The following is a 25,294-nucleotide window of genomic DNA, read 5'->3' as shown; positions in this document are numbered from 1 at the left end:
TTGTGCCAACATTCAATTGTTTATTAAACTCGTCTTGTAACAAAACGGAGATCATTCTTAATCTTGGAAATGTTAGTTTACACTTTTCACCAACAAATGTTGTCAATAATCTCATTGATGTCATCTGTGTTGCAAACAGTAAAAACAATGTTGTCTAAAAGCACAATGTGTGAATATTGATTGCCAAAGTAATCATTCATTTTGATCGAATCATGTAATTTATATTTAAATATGGAAACAATTTCATGCTCTACCAGGCCTCTGTCCTTGTGGCTGTCCAATCGATCACAAGGCCGTCCGGAGCCTGGAGATCCTTGATGGTGTTTTGAAACTTAAATATAGATGTGGTGTTATCTTCACTCCTTTTGTTCTTGTTCTTGAATGTTCATAGTTTGATGTCATGAAGCAGATGTCTATCTACGACAATGGAGATGATCGATCTAGTGGTTTTGCTCAAAGTGTGGAGTCAGGATTTCTTCGTCATTCTCTTGATACAAAGAGCTGGTGAAGCTGCGAAAGCCAAAGTGTGGTTGCAGCCATCGCCCTTTCCACCACAAAAGCACAACTGCAGCAGCCACTACGGTACCCAATAGGACCAATGGTAGCAACGTGGCCAGCAGGATATTATGAGACCTCTGCTCTTGCTTACCTGAATAAATCAAAAACAAGAGGGCAGGAATTAAAACATCTGCAAAAAGGTGTCACAATACAGGTTTTAATGTATTCTTCTCCATCATCATCATCATCATGTACCATGCTCTATTTTCTGCATTCTGACATACTTCTAGTCAGCCAATCAGCTCCCTAGCTGACATCACCTGGGTGATGAAATCATGGTATACAGCGAAAAGGTCCATGGTAAGCATGAAGTTATTTAACTTAAAAATTGTGCATTTTTTGTTGGGAAAAGAAAAGTTGCATAAAAGCTGCATCATGCATATAAAGGCCTCAAAGGCACAATGAACCAGCGCTCTCAACTAAAACTCTCAAAGTTATTGCATCTCCCGCAGTGAGGCCGAAGAACAAGTTCTGTTGCTCTCGCATCGCAAACGGGTCTTGTAGCCGATCTGTTTTTCCTGCCTCTCCTCCTGTGGTCTCGCTCCTTTTCCTCTCTGAACTATTTGGCCTTCTGTTCCTCCAGAATGCCCACTTTCTTGACTAACACCTCCTCAGTAAAGCCCAACAACACAGGCTTACTGCACACCTCCACTAACTTCCCCACCCCTCACTCTTTGTGGAAATGCCTTCCTTAGGCTGTTCAATCTCACTCCTCTCTCTCTCTCTCCAGGGTTTCAAGCAGGCAGGAAATCCACCACCATCTCCTGGCATCCCACAGCCCCTGCCCACAATAGTTCCTACTCCAATTAAACCTGACCTCATCAAAGATTCTTACTTGCAAGTGACTGTGTTTCATTCCTGCCTCGTTTCAGTTCGTTCATTCATTCATTCCCTTGATTGTGTCCAACTGCGGTGCCACTGCCAATTTTTTATACATGGTCTAGGCTTATGGGAGAGCTAGGACAGAGAACAGATCAGGATACAACATAAAGGGAACAGCAGGAGAAAGGGGAAAGGCCAATAGCAGGGTAGAGAGAGAAGGTAAACAAACAAACAAGAAGACGTCATGCGGAGCACGATACTTGCAAAATCCACCCCCCACCCCCAAGAAAAAAAATTCCATCGATACAGCAAATTGTCCATTTCATCAAGATTAAAATTGACAATCTTGATCAAAGCTCGGGTCAACAGGAAGAAAAGTGACGATTTTTCAGATGAAAAATGATGATTTTGTAAGGTTGACCTTTGACCTTTTGACCTCAAACATATTTAGTTTCCCTATTTAGTGATTCAATGTGCAAATGCTGTTCAATTTTCAAGTCAATTGGATGAAAATTGGGGATTTTAGAAATTTGGCCTATGTTGACCTTTTGGCCTATGTTTACCACAAAAATACTTATTGGGTGAATTCAGTGACCAGATATGCAAGTCCTCTTCAAATTTCAAGTCAATTGGATGAAAATTGAGGATTTTAGAAATTTGGCCTATGTTGACCTTTTGGCCGATGTTGACCTCAAATGTACTTGGTGGTTGAATTCAGTGACCAGATATGCAAGTCATCTTCAAATTTCAAGTCAATTGGATGAAAATTGAGGATTTTAGAAATTTGGCCTATGTTGACCTTTTGGCCGATGTTGACCTCAAATGTACTTGGTGGTTGAATTCAGTGACCAGATATGCAAGTCCTCTTCAAATTTCAAGTCAATTGGATGAAAATTGAGGATTTTAGAAATTTGGCCTATGTTGACCTTTTGGCCGATGCTGACCTCAAATGTACTCGGTGGTTGAATTCAGTGACCAGATATGCAAGTCCTCTTCAAATTTCAAGTCAATTGGATGAAAATTGAGGATTTTAGAAATTTGGCCTATGTTGACCTTTTGGCCGATGTTGACCTCAAATGTACTTGGTGGTTGAATTCAGTGACCAGATATGCAAGTCATCTTCAAATTTCAAGTCAATTGGATGAAAATTGAGGATTTTAGAAATTTGGCCTATGTTGACCTTTTGGCCGATGTTGACCTCAAATGTACTTGGTGGTTGAATTCAGTGACCAGATATGCAAGTCCTCTTCAAATTTCAAGTCAATTGGATGAAAATTGAGGATTTTAGAAATTTGGCCTATGTTGACCTTTTGGCCGATGTTGACCTCAAATGTACTTGGTGGTTGAATTCAGTGACCAGATATGCAAGCCATCTTCAAATTTCAAGTCAATTGGATGAAAATTGAGGATTTTATAAATTTGGCATATGTTGACCTTTTGGCCGATGTTGACCTCAAATGTACTTGGTGGTTGAATTCAGTGACCAGATATGCAAGTCCTCTTCAAATTTCAAGTCAATCGGATGAAAATTTAGGATTTTAGAAATTTGGCAAAGTTGGTGACCTTTGGCCTATGTTGAACTTTTGACCCCAAAAACAATAACCTTCTCAATTGGGACGACCTATACAACTTGGTGAAGTTTCGTGACGATCGGTTTCGAATTGTGACCTGTAGGCCGGTGACCAACAAACAGGCAAACGGACAAACAGACAGACAGAACCACAAATGCAACCGAACAATATACTTGAAAAATCTTCGATTTTGCAAGTAACAAGAGATGCACGTAACGTTGAGGGGAAGACCTGACATAGTGGTGAACAGCTGTCTTGAAAACCAGGAGGGAACAATGAGATCAATAAGAGTTTGGAAGGTGGTTCCACAGGTGGGAAGAGAGAGGAATAAATAAGTGGAGGTGACCAGTGGTTCTGGATTTAGTCAGTTTCACTAGGAGGTGGTTGCTGGTAGACCGCGTGTGTCCTGCAGATATATGGAGGGTCAGGGGAGGCAAAGCACGGAGGGATTGCACAAAGTCCTTCTTCCACCTCATTTCTGGGTGCAAGACCAGAAATGAGGTGGAAGAAGACAGAGACCACCGACCTGTCAGCGATGGCGAATTGATAGACCCATGGACAATTATTCAATACATGGACAATACCCATGGATAAGTGACAATTCAATACATGGACAATACCCATGGATAAGTGACAATTCAATACATGGACAATACCCATGGATAAGTGACAATTCAATAAATGGACAATACCCATGGACAAGTGACAATTCAATACATGGACAATACCCATGGATAAGTGACAATTCAATACATGGACAATACCCATGGATAAGTGACAATTCAATACATGGACAATACCCATGGATAAGTGACAATTCAATACATGGACAATACCCATGGATAAGTGACAATTCAATACATGGACAATACCCATGGATAAGTGACAATTCAATACATGGACAATACCCATGGATAAGTGACAATTCAATACATGGACAATACCCATGGATAAGTGACAATTCAATACATGGACAATACCCATGGATAAGTGACAATTCAATACATGGACAATACCCATGGATAAGTGACAATTCAATAAATGGACAATACCCATGGACAAGTGACAATTCAATACATGGACAATACCCATGGATAAGTGACAATTCAATACATGGACAATACCCATGGATAAGTGACAATTCAATACATGGACAATACCCATGGATAAGTGACAATTCAATAAATGGACAATACCCATGGACAAGTGACAATTCAATACATGGACAATACCCATGGATAAGTGACAATTCAATACATGGACAATACCCATGGATAAGTGACAATTCAATACATGGACAATACCCATGGATAAGTGACAATTCAATACATGGACAATACCCATGGATAAGTGACAATTCAATACATGGACAATACCCATGGATAAGTGACAATTCAATACATGGACAATACCCATGGATAAGTGACAATTCAATACATGGACAATACCCATGGATAAGTGACAATTCAATAAATGGACAATACCCATGGACAAGTGACAATTCAATACATGGACAATACCCATGGATAAGTGACAATTCAATACATGGACAATACCCATGGATAAGTGACAATTCAATACATGGACAATACCCATGGATAAGTGACAATTCAATACATGGACAATACCCATGGATAAGTGACAATTCAATAAATGGACAATACCCATAGACAAGTGACAATTCAATACATGGACAATACCCATGGATAAGTGACAATTCAATACATGGACAATACCCATGGATAAGTGACAATTCAATACATGGACAATACCCATGGATAAGTGACAATTCAATACATGGACAATACCCATGGATAAGTGACAATTCAATACATGGACAATACCCATGGATAAGTGACAATTCAATACATGGACAATACCCATGGATAAGTGACAATTCAATACATGGACAATACCCATGGATAAGTGACAATTCAATACATGGACAATACCCATGGATAAGTGACAATTCAATACATGGACAATACCCATGGATAAGTGACAATTCAATACATGGACAATACCCATGCATAAGTGACAATTCAATACATGGACAATACCCATGGATACGTGACAATTCAACACATGGACAATACCCATGGATAAGTGACAATTCAACACATGGACAATACCCATGGATAAGTGACAATTCAACACATGGACAATACCCATGGATAAGTGACAATTCAACACATGGACAATACCCATGGATAAGTGACAATTCAACACATGGACAATACCCATGGATAAGTGACAATTCAATACAAATGTGACGATCTGTTGAACTTTGACTCACCAAGTCTGGCAGTGAAGATCACTCTTGCTGTTGTTGCTGTGCTCTCAATGACTCGAGCTGTAAATTAGCGGAACACGCGGAAAGCAGTCAGTTGTGTTTGGATATTTTGTGGGAACTCAAACTCAGGGTGGGAGTTTGTAAATACAAGAGAATGGATCAGGAAGCTTTACTCCACCCCAAAAGCTACCAGAAGTTGCACCTGATATTGAGGCAACGTTAGTCAAATACTCACGTCTGGAGGCACGGCAGATGTAGCCAGCCCTGTCCGTGCAAGAGTACTCTTTCCAGCTGTAAGCTTTGGAGGTAATGGCCACGCAGCGCTCTTCCACTCCACTCGAGTCTCTGCTGCCCCCTTGCTGACGCGAGGCCCGAAAACGAGTGTAACTTATTGGACTCCCATCCAACCAGGAGATCTCACCTTGTAACCAGGAGCAGTATAGAGCAGAGGAATCAATGCCATGTCCTTAGTACATGGTTAACTAGAACAGCACACTCTTCGACGTCGCGACGTTAACCGATATGCCTCTGTCTACATTATTACATCATTATACAAACTTGGCTCAACTTTCATTCAAATACCTTCAGCTGTTCTCAAGTATCAGATTTTTAGCTGACTTCTTTTTTCTTTTTTCTTTTTGTATACAAGATCGAGGCTCGTGTAAGAGCTAACATCAATCACAAAAACGCAAACGGACACATAAAACATACAATAAAGGGAGCGGGAGACAAGATGGGGAGAGAGAGGGAAGCACACAAGTACAACAGAGAACAGGGACAACGGAAGATCTGTGGGAGGGAGAGGGCTTGAGGGGAGGAGGCATGGGAAGGCAGGGGGGAGGAGGCAGAGGGGAGGAGGCATGGGAAGGCGGGGGGAGAGGGGGAAGAGGCATGGGAAGGTGGGGAGGGGGAGGCATGGGAAGGCAGGGGGAGGAGGCATGGGAAGGTGGGGGTGGGGGGAGGCATGGGAAGGTGGGGGTGGGGGGAGGCATGGGAAGGCGGGGGGGAGGAGGCATGGGAAGGTGGGGGTGGGGGGAGGCATGGGAAGGTGAGGGTGGGGGGAGGCATGGGAAGGTGGGGGTGGGGAGAGGCATGGGAAGGTGAGGGTGGGGGGAGGCATGGGAAGGTGGGGGGGAGGAGGCATGGGAAGGTGGGGGTGGGAGGAGGCATGGGAAGGTTGGGGTGGGGAGAGGCATGGGAAGGCGGGGGGGAGGAGGCATGGGAAGGTGGGGGTGGGAGGAGGCATGGGAAGGTTGGGGTAGGGGAGGCATGGGAAGGCGGGGGGGAGGAGGCATGGGAAGGCGGGGGGGAGGAGGCATGGGAAGGCGGGGGGGAGGAGGCATGGGAAGGCGGGGGGTAGGAGGAATGGGAAGGTGGGGGTGGGAGGAGGCATGGGAAGGCGGGGGGGAGGAGGTATGGGAAGGTGGGGGTGGGGGGAGGCATGGGAAGGCGGGGGGGGGGGGGAGGAGGCATGGGAAGGCGGGGGGGAGGAGGCATGGGAAGGCTGGTGGGGTAGGAGGCATGGGAAGGTGGGGGTGGGGGGAGGCATGGGAAGGCGGGGGGAGGCATGGGAAGGCGGGGGGGAGGCATGGGAAGGCGGGGGGGAGGAGGCATGGGAAGGCGGGGGGGAGGAGGCATGGGAAGGCGGGGGATACTTTGACTTGACCTTTGATGCAAAAATCTAATCAGTTCATCTTTTCATCGTAATATATATTTATACCAAGTTTGGTCAAAATCCGATCACTGGTTCACAAGTGAGCAGCCGGAGGGACAACCCGAAAACATAATGCCGCCGCCGATGACATCAAAATACATCGGCACTCGGTGGAGTGTACACCTCCACCAGGCTGAACAGTTAACGTTTTGTATCCCGTTCATAGTCTGGATCTGGATCTGGACCAAAACACATGGTGTGGTGCAAGCTTGTTCTTGTCGCCCAACCAACTCATCCACCTAGTTGTGTCATGTCGTCAAAAATTTGGACGTGATGAGATGTCATGATACATATCGGCCTATCACTCAATGGTGAAGAATCACTTAAAAACTCCTCGATCTGCATTGGGATCTTCACCAAAATCGAATAAAATCTCCCCAGTCACACACCTATCCTGTCCACCAAGTTTTCTCCAAATCCATCCACAACTTCTTGAAATATGCTCACAGACAACAAGCAGACAACCAAACGGACAGACAGGGAACCTCCGTCCACCTTCGATGGCGGAAGTTAATTGAGGGATGGGGGGGTGCAGTGAATAAGGTTGGTATAAGAGGAACCAGAAGAGGAAAATAAATCAGAAAAGCAAAACATGCAGAGGAATATGAAGGTGCACAGCAGATCAACAAGCCAACAGCAGGGGTACTTACCATCAGAGCTAAAGTGAAGGCCAATCCAAAACCTCTTGGCTTTATCTCGCAGGTCTTTCATCTGCCTCTCCACAAAGCGACTTTCAAATCTGCTGTTCAAGCTGGCCAGCGAACCCCCTAGTACGAGTTGCATTGTATGAAGAGAACGACAGCACAAGGTTAAGGTGTTATGTACAACTTCATCAACAATGTTCTCCAACTTCCCCTTGCAATCAAGCAAGCCCTTGCATATTATAGGCATTCCTGCAGCCAGCCTGTTGAGTACCATGGAATTTTGGTTCATGTGGATAGAATCATACCGAGCCTGGAACAGGTGACCGCAGCTCCCATCCAGCTGAGTTTAATGTCCGACTGAAACAAGAAGCAGGAGTCACGGAACTCCTGCCAAGATCCAGAACTTGGTTCTGATGGGCAAGAGCCTAGGGCAGGTCTCTTTGTAGGAGGTAGCTCTACAGAAAAAAAAAAGGAAATGAAGGTTGTGTCTAGAAACAAAGACAAGACAACAACAGTAAATAGGCAGATTAAATCCTGCTTCTCATAGTATATTGCCATCCTACTATATTAAATAAGGTAATTATATGTGTGTGTGTGTGTGTGTGTGTGTGTGTGTGTGTGTGTGTGTGTGTGTGTGTGTGTGTGTGTGTGTGTGTGTGTGTGTGTGTGTGTGTGTGTGTATTGTTACGTTTGCAGGGGTAGATGGAGGAATCTCATAGTAAAGGTAGGATTGTATAATTATAGCATGGACCATGGATGCGTAGGATAAATCTCCATGTATTTAAGTAGGGAAACTGTAGCTTAAGAGTGTTTATGTGTCTTCACATGAGGGGTGAATCTTTGCTAACTCGTTAGGGATTAAGGTTAGGTTTTGCCAGCATGTGATTTCCATTTGTTGCTTTCCATTACGTTTTACATTTACAAGGCCGGCCATGCAATTTCTCCATTAAACCACCACAACCGCCGTCAGTACCCGGATATTGCCGATCGGCAAGTAAGCCACGCCTTAATGAACACTCACGCCAAGCAAAGCCGGCAAGCCACGCCCTCACAGTGGTACGAGGGGAGTGGCGGAGCAGAGCCAGCAGGCCACGCCCGAGCTTGTAATTGGTCGGGGTGACATCAGAGCAAGAAGCTTCGAGAGTGAGTGAGAGGAAGAGGAGCATGTCTCTCTTGGGTGGCTTGGTTGGTTCTTGTGGTGTGTGCGCTTGTGAGGAGCATTTAGAGCTTTGGTGGGAACTTTGGCAAAGTCGGAGGAGGAGGTGTTGTTGGTCTGTGGTGCTCTTCGGGGCAGCTGGGGGCCGCGTTGTGCGTGTGGCCAGGAATGGAGAGGAGGACGTTTTTGGCTGCCACTTCATGGCTCAGCACGCTTGCGTGATTGACCGGATCAATTTTGGGGCGCTTAGATGCGCGGTCCTTTCGTCGACCAACCTCACCAGTTTCAACAGCCGCCAAGCTTCTAAAAGTTCTCGTTGAGGCCAAAGCTGAGTGCCGGCAAAAAAGGAGGAGATTTTCTTTTAATTTACCCTTTGTGTATGTATTTGAGTCTGCGGTGAGGTGCCTCAGTTGGAATTTTAGTTTTTATCTCAACATTAATTTTGACATTTTTGTAATGGATTTATTTTCATTAAATTATTTGTTGAATTTACTGTCGTGTTTATTCGTTGTGGTTTCGGTATAAACCCGTGTGCTTTCGTCAGGTAAACGCTTTGTTTCCTTCAATCCACGCTTAACAAAATAACCGCTATATATTCGGCTGGTCGCCTCGGAGTTAAAACTGTTCGGCTATCTGTCACAGGTGATACACACGTCTAGATGCATGGTATTGTTACGGACCGCGGATAAGATGTTGTTTTGCCGAGCGGATGGCACCGCGGCCGAACAGTTACCCCGACTAACCCGATTCCTGGACGTTGGCCGAAATCGCGCCACAGGTATTCAATTTGGAAACCTCTAAAGCGACCGAATGTAAAGAGGAAGAAGAAGAAGACGTACAGAAGAGTAACAGGATTTATTATTTACACACACTAAGCAAAAGGAGCAGTCAAGGTTATATACAGGGAAAATGGAAAAAGCAGGTGACACAGTGCAAATATTAACTTATACAAGCTTAATTAATACCCAGGGACAGAACAAACAAAGACAGACTCACGCGGTGAATGATGATAGGAATGGCAGGAGGTGGATGGCTGGAGGGAGAGGAAGGTTCAGCTGGACCCACAGCACGGTCGGGTCGGGGATTAGCAGCCGCCGCCCTCTATCGATCAACACGTTTAACAGCCGCCGTTCCTTCGCGGCCCTGCTCAAAAACTGCCGTCAAGGCCCCCAAGCTGCTGTGGCTGAAGCTGCTGTGGCTGCTGCTGCTGTGGCTGAAGCTGCTGTGACTGAACTTGCGGTGGCTGGAGCTGCTCTTTTGGGGATCCCTTACTCAACTCTTCTCGTACTCAACTCAACTCTTCTCGTACTCAGTCCAACCACTCTTTGCACGTCTCTCGCTTGGTCCAACCACTCTTTGCACGTCTCTCGCTTGGTCCAACCACTCTTTGCACGTCTCTCGCTTGGTCCAACCACTCTTTGCACGTCTCTCGCTTGGTCCAACCACACCCTCGGTCCTTGCGCGCGCACTTTTATAGCGCCTCCGGCGATCAAGCCGCCAGCCTTCAGGACACGCCCCTCGGTGAGCTCGCTTCGGCCCTGATTGGTGGGCACAGGCCCTCTGACTCCACCCTTGATGATGATGGGCAGGCACGCCCTTCTTCCCCGAGCTGAGCACATGCTTAATGGCGGCTATTGTAGTTGGCAATATATGTTTTGGGAGTGGGAATGGGGCATGAAAGGGAATCTATCTTATTTCACTTGGTGCAATGGAGTGTCATCTTAATGGAAGACAAAGCCTTACCCTAATACACATAATAAGGAAATAAACTACTGAACAGGGGTATTATGGTGTCCTTCATGTATGCTTTATGGAACTAACTACGGGAACGCCCTTTGACCTTTATACAACACTGGAGTAAGGAGGGCGATATTTTACAACAATTTACACGACAACAACAACAACAAAAAAAACATTCTCATATCCACAACAGTATGTAATGTGTGTGTGTGTGTGTGTGTGTGTGTGTGTGTGTGTGTGTGTGTGTGTGTGTATGTATGTAATGTGTGTATGTGTACGTGTGCACGTGTACGTGTGTATATGTGTGCATGTATGTCAGTATGTCTGAAAATCAGAAAAACCCACGGTCAGGTCATGGTCAAAAGAAAAAAATATATATCGGGTCCTTCTTGTATCTTCCAATAATATAAACGATTTTCCTTTTAATTGACTTCCACATTACTTGTTTCTTCCACCCACCCCTCTCTTAGTTTATTCAATAACCCAACTCACTCTGTCTGCTTGATAAGCTTTCTTGTTGCTTCCCAACTTTTGCTTACACTTTATTCCATGCATGGAATCATTTCCTCATTTCAGTCCAATCTTGTTCTTCCCTGCTGTCTTTAAAAATGGAGGCTTATCTTTAAAAATGGAGGCTTATCTTAAAAAATGGAGGCTTATCTTTAAAAGTGGAGGCTTATCTTTAAAAATGGAGGCTTATCTTTAAAAATGGAGGCTTATCTTTAAAAGTGGAGGCTTATCTTTAAAAATGGAGGCTTATCTTTAAAAATGGAGGCTTATCTTTAAAAATGGAGGCTTATCTTTAAAAGTGGAGGCTTATCTTTAAAAGTGGAAGCTTATCTTTAAAAATGGAGGCTTATCTTTAAAAATGGAGGCTTATCTTTAAAAGTGGAGGCTTATCTTTAAAAATGGAGGCTTATCTTTAAAATGGAGGCTTATCTTTAAAATGGAGGCTTATCTTTAAAAATGGAGGCTTATCTTTAAAAGTGGAGGCTTATCTTTAAAAATGGAGGCTTATCTTTAAAAGTGGAGGCTTATCTTTAAAAGTGGAGGCTTATCTTTAAAAATGGAGGCTTATCTTTAAAAATGGAGGCTTATCTTTAAAAATGGAGGCTTATCTTTTAAAATGGAGGCTTATCTTTAAAAGTGGAGGCTTATCTTTAAAAATGGAGGCTTATCTTTAAAAATGGAGGCTTATCTTTAAAAATGGAGGCTTATCTTTAAAAATGGAGGGTTATCTTTAAAAATGGAGGCTTATCTTTAAAAATGGAGGCTTATCTTTTAAAATGGAGGCTTATCTTTAAAAGTGGAGGCTTATCTTTAAAAATGGAGGCTTATCTTTAAAAATGGAGGCTTATCTTTAAAAATGGAGGCTTATCTTTAAAATGGAGGCTTATCTTTAAAAATGGAGGCTTATCTTTAAAAGTGGAGGCTTATCTTTAAAAATGGAGGCTTATCTTTAAAAGTGGAGGCTTATCTTTAAAAGTGGAGGCTTATCTTTAAAAATGGAGGCTTATCTTTAAAAATGGAGGCTTATCTTTTAAAATGGAGGCTTATCTTTATAAATGGAGGCTTATCTTTAAAAGTGGAGGCTTATCTTTAAAAGTGGAGGCTTATCTTTAAAAGTGGAGGCTTATCTTTAAAAGTGGAGGCTTATCTTTAAAAATGGAGGCTTATCTTTAAAAATGGAGGCTTATCTTTAAAAATGGAGGCTTATCTTTATAAATGGAGGCTTGTCTTTAAAAATGGAGGCTTATCTTTAAAAATGGAGGCTTATCTTTAAAAATGGAGGCTTATCTTTAAAAGTGGAAGCTTATCTTTAAAAATGGAGGCTTATCTTTAAAAATGGAGGCTTATCTTTAAAAGTGGAGGCTTATCTTTAAAAGTGGAGGCTTATCTTTAAAAATGGAGGCTTATCTTTAAAAATGGAGGGTTATCTTTAAAAGTGGAGGCTTATCTTTAAAAGTGGAGGCTTATCTTTAAAAATGGAGGCTTATCTTTAAAAGTGGAGGCTTATCTTTAAAAGTGGAGGCTTATCTTTAAAAGTGGAGGCTTATCTTTAAAAATGGAGGGTTATCTTTAAAAGTGGAGGCTTATCTTTAAAAATGGAGGCTTATCTTTAAAAATGGAGGCTTATCTTTAAAAGTGGAGGCTTATCTTTAAAAGTGGAGGCTTATCTTTAAAAGTGGAGGCTTATCTTTAAAAATGGAGGGTTATCTTTAAAAGTGGAGGCTTATCTTTAAAAATGGAGGCTTATCTTTAAAAATGGAGGCTTATCTTTAAAAGTGGAGGCTTATCTTTAAAAGTGGAGGCTTATCTTTAAAAATGGAGGCTTATCTTTAAAAGTGGAGGCTTATCTTTAAAAGTGGAGGCTTATCTTTAAAAGTGGAGGCTTATCTTTAAAAATGGAGGCTTCTCTTTAAAAGTGGAGGCTTATCTTTAAAAGTGGAGGCTTATCTTTAAAAATGGAGGCTTATCTTTAAAAGTGGAGGCTTATCTTTAAAAGTGGAGGCTTATCTTTAAAAGTGGAGGCTTATCTTTAAAAATGGAGGCTTATCTTTAAAAATGGAGGCTTATCTTTAAAAATGGAGGGTTATCTTTAAAAATGGAGGCTTATCTTTAAAAGTGGAGGCTTATCTTTAAAAATGGAGGCTTATCTTTAAAAATGGAGGCTTATCTTTAAAAGTGGAGGCTTATCTTTTAAAATGGAGGCTTATCTTTAAAAATGGAGGCTTATCTTTAAAAATGGAGGCTTATCTTTAAAAATGGAGGCTTATCTTTAAAAGTGGAGGCTTATCTTTAAAAATGGAGGCTTATCTTAAAAAATGGAGGCATATCTTTAAAAATGGAGGCTTATCTTTAAAAATGGAGGCTTATCTTTAAAAATGGAGGCATATCTTCCCTGCTGTCTTTAAAAGTGAAGGCTTATTGCTACTCATGCCAACTCTAATTCTGAAGCATGATCCTCATTCAGGATGCAGCCCATGTTCATACCATGCCCACCACTTACACACCACCTCATTGCCTGTACAAATACTCTATATCCTGTCATTTCGGTATTCGAGGAGTCTATAATTATACAAAAATCACTATAAGCAGTTCATTACTTTTTAAAACATCCATTGTTTGAAAAAAGTTGAAGAACAGAAATAAGGAAACATCCTCTAGAAAATAATATCTGACGTGCAAATGAGAAATGAAGATACATTAATTGCAATGCTTCTTGGTGCATTGTCCCCCTTAGACAAGGGCATGGATGTAAAGTTCAGTCATTGTTCTCCAAAAGTTATGTCAACTGTATCTCAGGCTATGTTCTCCACATGATAGATGACGATCCATTAGCGATCTTGCTTGAATGACCTAGCTAAAAGTAAGGGCGTTAACGTTTATTCAGAACATGAGCGCAGTGTTCTCAATGCATGTGTAGCTGCCGAAGTAGGTTTGCTGACTTTGCTTCTCCCATTTGCAATGCAGTGAGCCTTCCATACACTTGTGACTCTGAAAACCTTTCGGTTGTACATCAGTCGTTATTATTATTATTATTATTATTATTATTATTATCAGTCATTATTATCAGGTGCGTTGCCCTGATGAAGCCCCAACAAGGGCGAAACCAGGTCGGTAACTGTGAGTTTTGCATACACTTGTGACAGTATCTGAATTTAAAATCCATAATGACGCACTGCTAGATGGCTCCTCCGGAGCTTGGCAGGCAATGCGGACATACGTGGCAATGACGTCATGACATTCGCTCATTAGGTTGGAGCGCCAAATTACAGATACTAATTACTCGTAGACTACGGATTTTTATGTTAAGAAAATAGGCCTTTTATGTTTTGAAAAGCGGATTTTTTTTTTTTTATGTGAAAAAATCCCGAAATATTTTTTTCCCCCGTTTTATTCATTTTTTTTTATTACCAAGTTTTTCAGAAATCAGTCAAAAAAAGAACAAAAAATGGTAAGCTTTTTCCTGCACAACATTAAGCACTCTGGGCTAGTAAACAGGTAAAAAAATGACGTTCAGGTACCTTTATTGCAACCGCATTGTTTGATAAGTAGAGGATTAGAAGAAATTGACAAGACCCTTTTAGGAACGGTTAAAGTAGGTGTTTGAAATCATTATCTTGGTAATGTTCTCCTTGGTGAGGCGGTGTCGGCGGTCGGTGAGGACGTTTCTGCAGACGGAGAAGGACCTTTCCACGTCGACGCTGACGATGGGGCAGTACCTCAAGAGGGGGATGTCAGCAAGCTTGACTCCAGCCGGCACACCAACCTCAGACCCGTGCTGATCTCCATCCAGGATCAAAGCCACTGTCCTCAGCACACCAATGTCGGGATTGCGCTGCAGCACCGCCTTGAACTTGGTGAGCAGGATCTCCTTACGGCAGCCTCGGATCTTTTCGAGCTCCTCCTTGGCCTGATCAAGGAGCTGGAAGGCCTTGGCCAGCTCCATGCCGACCTCCTCCAGCTGCTTAAGGATCTTCGGGATGAACGACACGTGGGCATTTAAGAAGACCAAACTGAGCTTGATGTCCGCCTTTCCGAACAGGTCCTTGGCACTCCGGATTGCCATCGCGTCGTCATCGTTCAGCTGGTCCACAATGTCCTTGACGGCCTCGAAGTGCTCAGCGTAAAACACCGCGGCGTCGATCCACGTCCCCCACCGAGTCAGAATGGGCTCCGGGGGGAGAGAAAGATTGGGCTGCTGCTCCTTCCAAAAGACGACACGCGACGGGGCTTTGACGAACACCTTCTTCGTCGTGGCAATCAGGTCGTTGACGTCCTTGAACATTTCTCGGACTGTCTCGCAGACACGGTGGAGCGCGTGGGCAACGCAAGTCACATGCAGCAAGTCCGGGAAGAGTTCCTTCAGGGCATGGCCGGCCTTGATCATATAGGCCGCGGCGTCGCTGACGAGGACCTTGAGGCACTCCGGCTTGAAATCAGGCCAAAGATAGCGCAGCGTGTCATTGACTGCACGCACGATCTCCCCGGAGTTGGTCTTCTCCAGAAACATGCACTGGACGAGGTGGGGACGAAAGTACCCCTCCTTGGACAAGCGTCCCACGATGATGTTGGCCACATATCGACCTGCCGAATCGGTCGTCTCGTCGACGGACAGCCAGATGGGCTGCTGTCCGAGGTCGGCACGGATCCCCACCAAGGCCTCGTCGTAGCACTTGTCGAGGTAGTGCTTTCGAATCCAGCTTTCATCGGGGATCTGGAGAGTGATGTGCTTCTCCAGGAACGACCGGAGGGCAGGGTTTTCCAATTTAGACCATGGGATGCCAGCGGCCAGCATGGCCTGGCACAGCTCCTGAGCCACGACGTCGCACTTGTGCCTCTTTCCGCCACCAAAGTCCTCCATGGTGGCTTGCGTGACCGTCCTCTTCTTCTTCAAGGCCAAGTTGCTCTTGTGGCGGTCTCCTCGGACATGTTGGGCCAGCTCAGACTTCTGCTTCGCCCGGAAAGTCTTTTCACAAGCTCGACAGAAAGCCGTGTCACTCGACACGTACTTGAAGGTGGCCCCATCGCCGCCAGCGTTGAATTCCTTCAGCCACTTGTCACGAAGAGCAGCACTCATCTTGATAGGAGACTTGTTCACACTTTGTGTACACTCTCTCACTGTAGTACACCGCCTCACTGCTGTACACGCTGGGGACGCAACGCACGCAAGTGGACGCAACGTTTTGTTTTTGAGATCGATCGCAATTAAAAATTTCGATCGCAGTTAAAAATTTCGATCGTAGTTTAAAATTTCGAAAAATTCCCCAATTTTTTTTAGCGTTGCCAGACATTTTCGACCAAAAAGGGCATTTTATTTTATTTTTCCCGAAAAAGGGCGAAATTCTTTTTTTCTCCGAAAATAGCAAAATAATTTTTTTGCGCGCAAAAAAGCCGTTTTATGTGAAAAAAAAAAAAAAAATTTTCCACATAAAAATCCGATGTGCACTAATTAGTAACTCCCAACCGCATCCAGGTCGACTCCATTTTGTGAGTGGATACCAGAGATAATGTTACCGTATGGCAGGCAGTGATTTTTGCTCCCAGTAAGGTGCAGCAGTAGTTGTATGGGACACCTTGATTTCCCATGGTGGTTTCCCACTGATGGTATGAAGTCGCATAATGACTGATATATATATATATATATACATGCACACACATGCGAATGTTAAAGTGTTAAAGTCTGACTAATGTTAACCTGCGAATAAAAAAAATGAAAGTGTTAACCTGCGAATGTTAAAGTCTGACTGTATATGTGTATATATACATACAGTCAGACAGACGTCAGACGTATACATACGTGACGACGGACGTGTATACGTATACAGACGTGACGTAGTCAGTCAGACGTATATACATATAGTCATAGGGGAAGGCGGGGCAAGTTGAGCATAGGGGTAAGTTGAGCCACCACCTCCCAGCCAGTTATGAATGAGTCAGACTTTGTGGTGGCGCCATCTATAGATGCCCCATTGCATAACTCCAAATTCTGCCATATTGTTTTCTAAAATGAAACAGAAACCAGTGTTGCAGAGGGAAAAATCCAATTTTCAGCCATAAAAGTAAAAAGGTGTAAAACAGGTAAGTTCACGTTTCTTCCATATGCAGCATAGATATAATATGGATATCAGATGACAATTGTTAGTCCAGGTATGTGTCTCCATTCTTGTCATAGACTTTAATACGATGGATGCATAGAATATGTGTGTATGTGGAGACATCTCAGAAAGTTCAGACTGGGTAAGTTGAGCCAGACCCTACGGGGCAAGTTGAGCCATGGCTCAACTTGCCAACTCATGTTGGTGGAGATAAGAATAATTAGCATTTATAATGCGCTTTTCCCCAAAGGCTCAAAGCGCTTACAGAATACCATATTATTACCCCGGTCATTGGATACATTGCGAGCCTGCACCACACTGGGTGTACCATCTCCACTCCCCGGGGAGCATTCCTTGCCGTGCTGCCATTTCAAGCGCTCCGAGCAAAGCTCGGGCAAATGTGCTGGCAAATCAAGATTTGTGCATTACATTGCTCGGGTTGATGTACTGAATGGAGAGGAATTTCAGTTTGAAGGTGTCTTCCTGCAGAAGGTTGCTGGAAAAGTTGGATCTGACAACCCAGTGTTTGTTCCAAACCCAAAGGATGAAGCAGGATTTGAACTGGAAGACATCGTGCGTAAGCTGCCACAGCCTAAGTGCGTTGGCAGTTCTGCCCGTTGTTCTGGACAGCTTGTGTTCAATTGTGACTTGTCAGTTTGGCAGCTTGATTGACTTGATTTCTGACATGTTTTAGTTTTAGTTCCAGATCCAAATGATGAAGCTGGCATTGATGAGCAAGATATTGTGCCTTAATTGCCACAGTCTGACTGTTGGCCTTTCTGGGTGTATTTGGGACACTTTTGTTTTATTGTGACTTAAAACTGTGGCAGCTGTTTTCAACTCAATCCAGCTGCCACATTGAATTATAACCATGAACACAAGGCACATGTAAATATTTCGTTCAGTGTTGTAACAAGTACATTAAATATTTTTCAGGCAGACCAATTTTTGTACTTCAGTTATCTTTATTTGGGGCAATGATCAACTATTTGGGATACTTTTTGTTTAATTGTGACTTGAAACTGTGACATGTGGATTGGGTTGACTTTTCTTACCACAGTTGACAATCTTGTTTTTCTACGAGAGTGACTCAATTTGTTCGTAACTGATTACTATAACCATGAACACAAGGTAATCATTTCGTTCAGTGTTGTAGAACTTTACAACATTAAAAAAATTTCTGGCAAAACAATGGTTTTCTACTTTAGTTATCTTTATTTGGGGCAATGATCAACTTACCCCTATGTGGTACAACTTACCCCAGAGGTTGGATCAACTTACCCCTCAGGCGGGGCAAGTTGAGCCATTTGGCCTCCGTTTTTTCAAAGGTCACAGTGACTCTCAGTGTGGGGATAGAAAGTAAGAACTAGCTACAAAATGTTTCCCAAGGATTAAATTAGAAGGCAAGATACTCATTTGTGCAAGATCATCAGTAAGTTCAGTCCTAACATTCCAAGAACAAAAACTGGCTCAACTTGCCCTGCCTTCCCCTACAGTCAGTCTGTATATATATATACAGTCAGACTTTAACATTCACAGGTTCCTAATAACAACTATGCGCAAACCCAATACAACCCTATATATGCGAGAAAGTGTGCTATCCATTTCATCAGTGGCTCTGTAAAAGACTTGGGCAGAACTTTCATACAAAAAGATCTTCACCCCACACACCTCGCGACTTCTTGCAAACTACTGGAAGAGGCTTTAAACAGGACTCGGTCATCCAACCTTCCCCAGCCACCAGACGCACGCATGCTTGAGGTTGAGCAGGCTCATTCGTGGCCCACCGAGTCATAGGCATATACCAGCCATCTAGCCAACGGTATGCACCGGCTGTCTGCAGTGAAGAAGTGGTGCACATACCCATTAAAGAATGCGGTATAAATTAAGATAGAGTATTATATGTACACCCCCACTCTCCCCTTGTGACAAATCATAACAAATCAGGACCAGAAACGATGTCACTCATTTGCCGTGAGCATGTTCCTACCTCGTTGGCATTGAGACCGATCCAGAGGGCCCCACCTGCCCGTCGGGCGAGCAAGGACACAAAGGCGTGCTCATAAACACTGATCAAGCTCGCGATGTCAGAGCCAGTGCTTTGACAAGCTTTCCTTGCCGCAGCAAAAGGCCTTGGAGTTGTGTCAACGTGAAATAAGGACTTGCCAAAATGAACCAGCTCAGTCAGAGGAGGTGGTTTGGTGGCAGCAATGGTAGGATCTAAAAGACAAGGTGAAGTTGTTGATTGGATGATCTGATAGGATGTAGGACAAAACAACGACAACAGTACCAGTTTTGTTACATGCATCCAATTGATCCAAAAATAACATCAAAGCATGCTATAGCTGGAATATAGACCTGAGGAAGTTAGTGAATTACAAGCAGTGTCCAAAGGCAAGTTTTGCTCTTTTCTGTTTCATTTGAATATGACTTACTTTGCAAGGAACCTCAATGCAAGAGGCCACCATAGGCCCATCGAAGTCTGCTCTATTATTACCAACTTATGGTTGTTTTATCTGTACTCGAGTCTTTTAAATGCTGACATTCAAGCAAGGAAGCAGCACGTACAATATTTAAAGTCTGTGGTGCGATTCAGCTGAGGTTTGAACCGCTTGCTCCCAGACTCAGAGAGGACACTCCAACCATTACGTCACCGAGGTTGTTTTGTAGCTCAACTGGAACGTAGTTCCGGGGAGCTTATGGGATGGTGCGTCGTCCGTTAGTCCGTAAACACTTGCAACTTCTTCTCCGAAACTGCTGATGGGATTGTGACCAAACTTGGCACAAATCATATTTGGTATGTTGCAGTTCTAGTTTGTTCACGGTGTCTAACGGGGTCTACCGGGGGTCAAATTGGGTCCAGGTTTGACCCCCCAAAATAGGTATTTGCTTTCTTCTCAGAAACGACACACGCGATTCCGATGAAACTTGACCACAACCTTCATTACCCGAGTTGTACCACGCCCGAACCATGTCTTCTAATTGAATGAGTGGACCGTCTTCTAATTGAATGAGTGGACCCAGGTCATGCAAGGAAAATGTGCTCCACACTATTATGGAACCGCCAGAACCTTTTTCTGTTGGAACCAGGCACTCTGGGCTATGGAGCTCCCTAGGGCTGTCGCCACACGTGCACCGGTCCATTCATCGAGAACATGGTAAGGGATGACTCATCAGACCATATCACATGCCTCCACTGCTCGGCAATCCATTGCCTATGCTCCTTGCACCACTAGACCAGCAAACGGGCATCGCCAGGTGTTATGAGAATTTGTGCATAGCAAGCAGACTATGGTATCCCACTGTGTGAAGTTCCCTTCTGACCGTTTTTGATGATACAGGATGCTCACGGCCCTCATTGAACTGTTTGTCTGCCATTGCAGTGCTCTCCTGTTTTGCCTTGCAGTCCAAAATAATAGGAATGCATCACGCTTGTCGAGTATGCGCTTCCACCCACTGTTGCCCTTCTTCTGCCTGTTGCCCACCCACTGTTTTTCCTTCCTTTTCCCAGTCTAACGTCACCTTGAGGCAGTTCCACATGACACATTAGCAAGTTCCGCAGATTTTGTCACTGAAGCACCCGGTAAATGCACACCGATGATTACACCCCATTCAAAGTCACTGAGGTCTCCTCTTGTGGCCAAGCTAGCTCTTACAACTGGACTCGAGCCGCAGCCCGCTTACATAAACATGCCGACTGGTAACATGTGACCCAGCACTACCTGCTGCATGGTCGAGTTTGTAGGCGACTACACCGACACCCCTCACTAGCTTTGCTGGTGGGGAGGGTGACTGTGACACACTACCAGAACTAATTACAACACCTGACAACGGGTGGATGAGCTCCCGAAGGGAGCCAACGACCATCCGGTAAGGAGATGGTGTCTCCTAAAAACGCCCATTGAGGAATGGACCGCTTTGAGTCACACCCAAGACCTTAAAAAAATGGTACGTGCTGTTTCCTTGATAGGCGTTTAGCATTTAAAGGGATAGAGGAGCATGGACAATCCCCATCGGTTGGCATCCATGGGGAGGCGCAAATTCCTTCTGAGGAAATGCCCCACTGAGTGCGTTGGGAAAAGCGGCGCCTTGTGACGTCGCTGGTACCCAGAGTATCCCAGGAAGTGACGGCACTTCCCCAAAGCTCAGTAGCTGTGTTAAGTGTTTGTCTCATCAGTATGCCCGTGTGTGTGAGTGTGTGCTGTGTGACAGCGCATTTACGAGCCTTATACCATGTATAAATCCCTGGTGTTGGGCTAGCGGCTAGGGTGCCGGCTTAGGATCCTAGGATCCTGGGTTCGAATCTCGGTCGATCGCCGAATCCGAATTAATGCCAGGGGGGTTGACTCAGCCTGTCATCCTTCCGAGGTCGGCTAATTGAGTACCAGTTCACTGGTAATTCCCTGTTTGTCGTTGAAGGCGGCAAAAAGGGTTGGCGTCAGGAAGGGCATCCGGCCGTAAAACATTGCTTCAAAAAGGGGACCAAAAAAACAACAACTACCACGGTCCCCGAAAAGGCCAACCCCCGCTTTGCGGGGAAAAATGGCCTCTAAACGGTGGTTATACCATGTATAAAAACGCTAAGCGAAGTACCGACGTCTAATCTGGTGTGTGGGTGTATCTAGGCACAAGGAAGAACGCTGTTTAAAATCAGGCCGCCACGTCAAAAGCCAAGATGGCCGCCCTGGTGTTGGGCTAGCGGCTAGGGTGCCAGCTTAGGATCCAAGGACCCTGGGTTCGAATCCCGGTCGATCGCTGAATTAACGCCAGGGGGGTTGACTCAGCCTGTCATCCTTCCGAGGTCGGCAAATTTGAGTACCAGTACACTGGTAATTCCCTGTTTATCGTAAAAAGGTGACAAACAGGGTTGGCGGCAGGAAGGGCATCCGGCTGTAAAACATTGCTTCAAAAAGGGAACCAAAAAACAACAACAACCACGGTCCCCGAAAAGGCCAACCCCCGCTTTGCGGGGAAAAATGGCCTCTAAACGGTGGTATACCATGTATAAAAAAGAGAGAAGAAAAGAAAAGGACAGCCGGGAATAGAATTGCATATTTCACGCACCAGTCACGTAAGTGTGGCGCAGTTTGCATATATGTTGTAAGGCCCGTGTACCCTGGTGTTTCCATTTTTTGTTCACTATCTGTCCATACATACATAGAAAATTGCCTTATTTAATATAGTATGATGAGCACAAAGATAAACAAATATTTACAGGGAACAATAAAAACGACAATTCAAATGGCTTTCTGAGCTTTTGACAAAATTAAAGCCATACCAGTTGCCTTTTCACAGACATATCCACACTTGAAGTCACATATTTCTTCTCTCCAGGATCCAATTGATCGATAGTTCATCATGGCCACACAGTCAAACTGCAATGGCAGAGAGTAAACCAATTACTGGGAAAACTAGATGGTATTCATAGAGTACTTACCCTGCGCAGTCAACTTGGTGCCAGCCAACTCTTCTGTTTTTGAAGGGTTTTTTTCCTTTGATCCAATATGGCTGCCAGACCACGTGACCAATGACATCATAAATTTATATTCTCAAATATAATTGTTGTGTAGATCACACTCAATAAATTTCAAACTGATCAGACTAAGCATTGTCCCTGTCGAATTATGACGTCAAAATTAAGGCACCAATGACGTCATCGTGAACAACACCTATTCCCCATGTGGAGTTCTTTACGATGAGCCATGTTTCAATTTTTTTCAATGGAGATGTTTCGGAGATATGGAGGTGCAACCTTTTTTCGGTTTTTCCAAGATGGCGCCTGTACCACGTGACCTATGACATCATCATTGCCACTAAAATTCTACAGGTGGAGGCGCTCCTATGTTGGAAAATTTCGTGTCAATCGGACCAACGGTTGCTCAGAAAATGACTTTTAAAAAATGCAGAAACGCCACGCGTCCATACGCACCCGATCACTAAATCCTGCTTTTCGCTTCGCGAGTGCAGTGTAAATATCTGATCAAAGTTTTGTTTGCATTAGAACCAACATGAATGGCCAGCCCTACATCACGTTATGGAAGAAAATGGTGAGAGAACAACAAAGCAAGTGAATATATGGAGATTGGAATCCTTAAGGTTAATGTTTTTCCATTGAGAAATCCAGAGGGTTTCAGTTCAAATCACCTCAAATCTCGAATCTTGTGATTGAACAGGCCTCCCGTCACCCCAGTTTGTGTAGTTGACAGGCGTTCCATCACTCCACACAAAATGTCCTTCCTCATTAATGTCATTCAGTCCTATCCAGACCTTCAGATGAGCTGGTTCAAGGTGTACCACCATGAACACTGAATTAAAGAAAAAAAAAAAAAAAAGGACAAGCATCGTATTAAAATTACAGGGTTTCATTATTTCATTCCAGCTAAGAGATGATATACAGTATATGAAGACCCAGTCACACTTTTCACCCATAATTGGAGGAAACAACCAACCAGCTCTCATTTAATCAAGTAACCCCCAGGTGGCGATATATATATATACAACAACAATTCACAGTTTGTGTGTGTGTGTGTGTAATGTTACCGATAGACTCCTAAACGGAGGCTTACGTGCTTGATATTTGACATAGACATGGCCATTGAGCCTGGGACGAACATGGCCGAACTCAAAATATTTGACGATCCATATTTTTTATTCATATTTACCTCAGCGCATTTCAGCGAAGTACCCGCTAATCTCAGCCGGTTTCAGAGCAGCTCGCTGATTCGCTCAGAGCGATCACGTGATGTTCCATCCCATCACACGTCACTTCACCTTTTATGCGATCGTGTTTTGTATCGATTTTGTGCGATATGAATTAAATGTCTTTGAAACAGCTGTGAAACGTCTTTCCACAACCCTTCCGTAACCGATTGGAGCAGTTTTTTGCCGCACAAAACGAGATCCGCGAAGCGAGTTGGTCGAGTCGTGCTGACCAAGATGGCGACACAGCGGCTTCACTTTTCACGGAGTATGAGCGTTCTATATATTTTCAATTCAGTGCGCCCGTGATTTGTGGCATAGACATGACCATTGGGCCTTCACGGTGTAATTTGTGCGAGGCTTTTGTCCGAGTGAGCTTGAGTCGAGAGGGCGAATGTACGGGTTGGGAATGTACGGGTCTCCCTTCCCCCGCCCGGCAACGCCGGTACTGGAGGACGTCACAGGATCGGTGAGTCTCCAAAATCCGCTTCGTGCTGTTGCGAATATGCAGGACTATGTCCGATTGTTGTGCTGCTCTCCGACCATGAGAACTGCAACGTCATTGTTAACTGGCCATCCCCTTCCCTCCCCCTCCCCTTCTCCCCTGCCCCTCCCCCCTCCCCTTCCCCCTCTCCCTCCTTTTCCCCCTCCCCCCTTTTCCCCCTCCCCCTCCCTTTTCCCACTCCCCCTCCTCCTCCCTTTTCCCCCTCCCCCTCCCTTTTCCCCCTCCCCCTCCCCCTCCCTTTTCCCACTCCCCCTCCCTTCCCCCTCCCCACTCCCCCTCCCTTCCCCCTCCCCCTCCCTTTTCCCCGTCCCCCCTCCCTTCCCCCCCTCCCCACTCCCCCTCCCTTCCCCCTCCCCCTCCCTTTTCCCCGTCCCCCCTCCCTTCCCCCCTCCCCCCCTCCCTCCCTCCCCTTCCCCCTCCCTTTCCCCCTCCCCTTCCCCCTCCACCCTACCCCCTCCCCTTCTCCCCTCCCCTCCCCCACCCTTCTCCCCTCCCCCCCTCTTCTCCCCTCCCCCCTCCCCTCCCCTCCCTTCCCCTCCCCCCTCCCTTCCCCTCCCCTCCCCCTCCCCTCCCCCCTCCCCTCCCCTCCCTTCCCCTCCCCCCTCCCTTCCCCTCCCCCCTCCCTTCCCCTCCCCTCCCCTCCCCTCCCTTCCCCTCCCCTCCCCTCCCCCGCCCAGCAATGCCGGGTACTTCTGCCGGGTCCCCCCTCCCCCTCCCACCCCTTCCCCCCTCCCCTCCCCCCTCCCCCCTCCATCCCCCTCCCCCCCTCCCCCCTCCCACTCCCTCCCCCCTCCCTCACCCTCCCCCTCCCCCCTCCCCATCCCCCCTCCCTCACCCTCCCCCTCCCCCCTCCCCATCCCCCCCTCTTCCATGCCCCCCTCTTCCCTCTCCCCTCCCCCCCTTCCCCCCCTCCCCCCTCCCCCCCTCTGATTTGGTTCCTCATTTAGCATGGTTAAAAAGCAAGTTTGTGGGAAATTGTTGCCATTACCT

At 45.1% G+C, this 25,294-nt stretch overlaps 1 protein-coding gene across 1 annotated transcript in view; it reads right to left on the bottom strand.

Annotated features, from left to right (window-relative positions):
* LOC137437519 (macrophage mannose receptor 1) overlaps positions 1–25,294 on the bottom strand; it is a 108,072-nt gene continuing 82,778 nt past the window's right edge. Inside the window, exons 22-30 of the mRNA XM_078766013.1 lie at positions 23,245–23,405; positions 22,379–22,475; positions 19,091–19,320; positions 18,772–18,937; positions 7,908–8,057; positions 7,609–7,725; positions 5,480–5,665; positions 5,248–5,304; positions 1–649 (exon numbers count right to left, since the gene is read on the bottom strand). Of these exons, the coding sequence (XP_078622139.1) occupies positions 441–649; positions 5,248–5,304; positions 5,480–5,665; positions 7,609–7,725; positions 7,908–8,057; positions 18,772–18,937; positions 19,091–19,320; positions 22,379–22,475; positions 23,245–23,405 (1,373 nt within the window). The 3' untranslated portion in view covers positions 1–440. The remainder of the gene's footprint in view (positions 650–5,247; positions 5,305–5,479; positions 5,666–7,608; positions 7,726–7,907; positions 8,058–18,771; positions 18,938–19,090; positions 19,321–22,378; positions 22,476–23,244; positions 23,406–25,294) is intronic.

Source organism: Myxine glutinosa, chromosome 12 (genome assembly GCF_964187855.1).
Source record: "Myxine glutinosa chromosome 12, kmMyxGlut1.1, whole genome shotgun sequence".
NCBI lineage: Eukaryota > Metazoa > Chordata > Myxini > Myxiniformes > Myxinidae > Myxine > Myxine glutinosa.
Note: the sequence above shows the minus strand (reverse complement) of the source record. Positions and strands in the feature narration are given on the sequence as shown.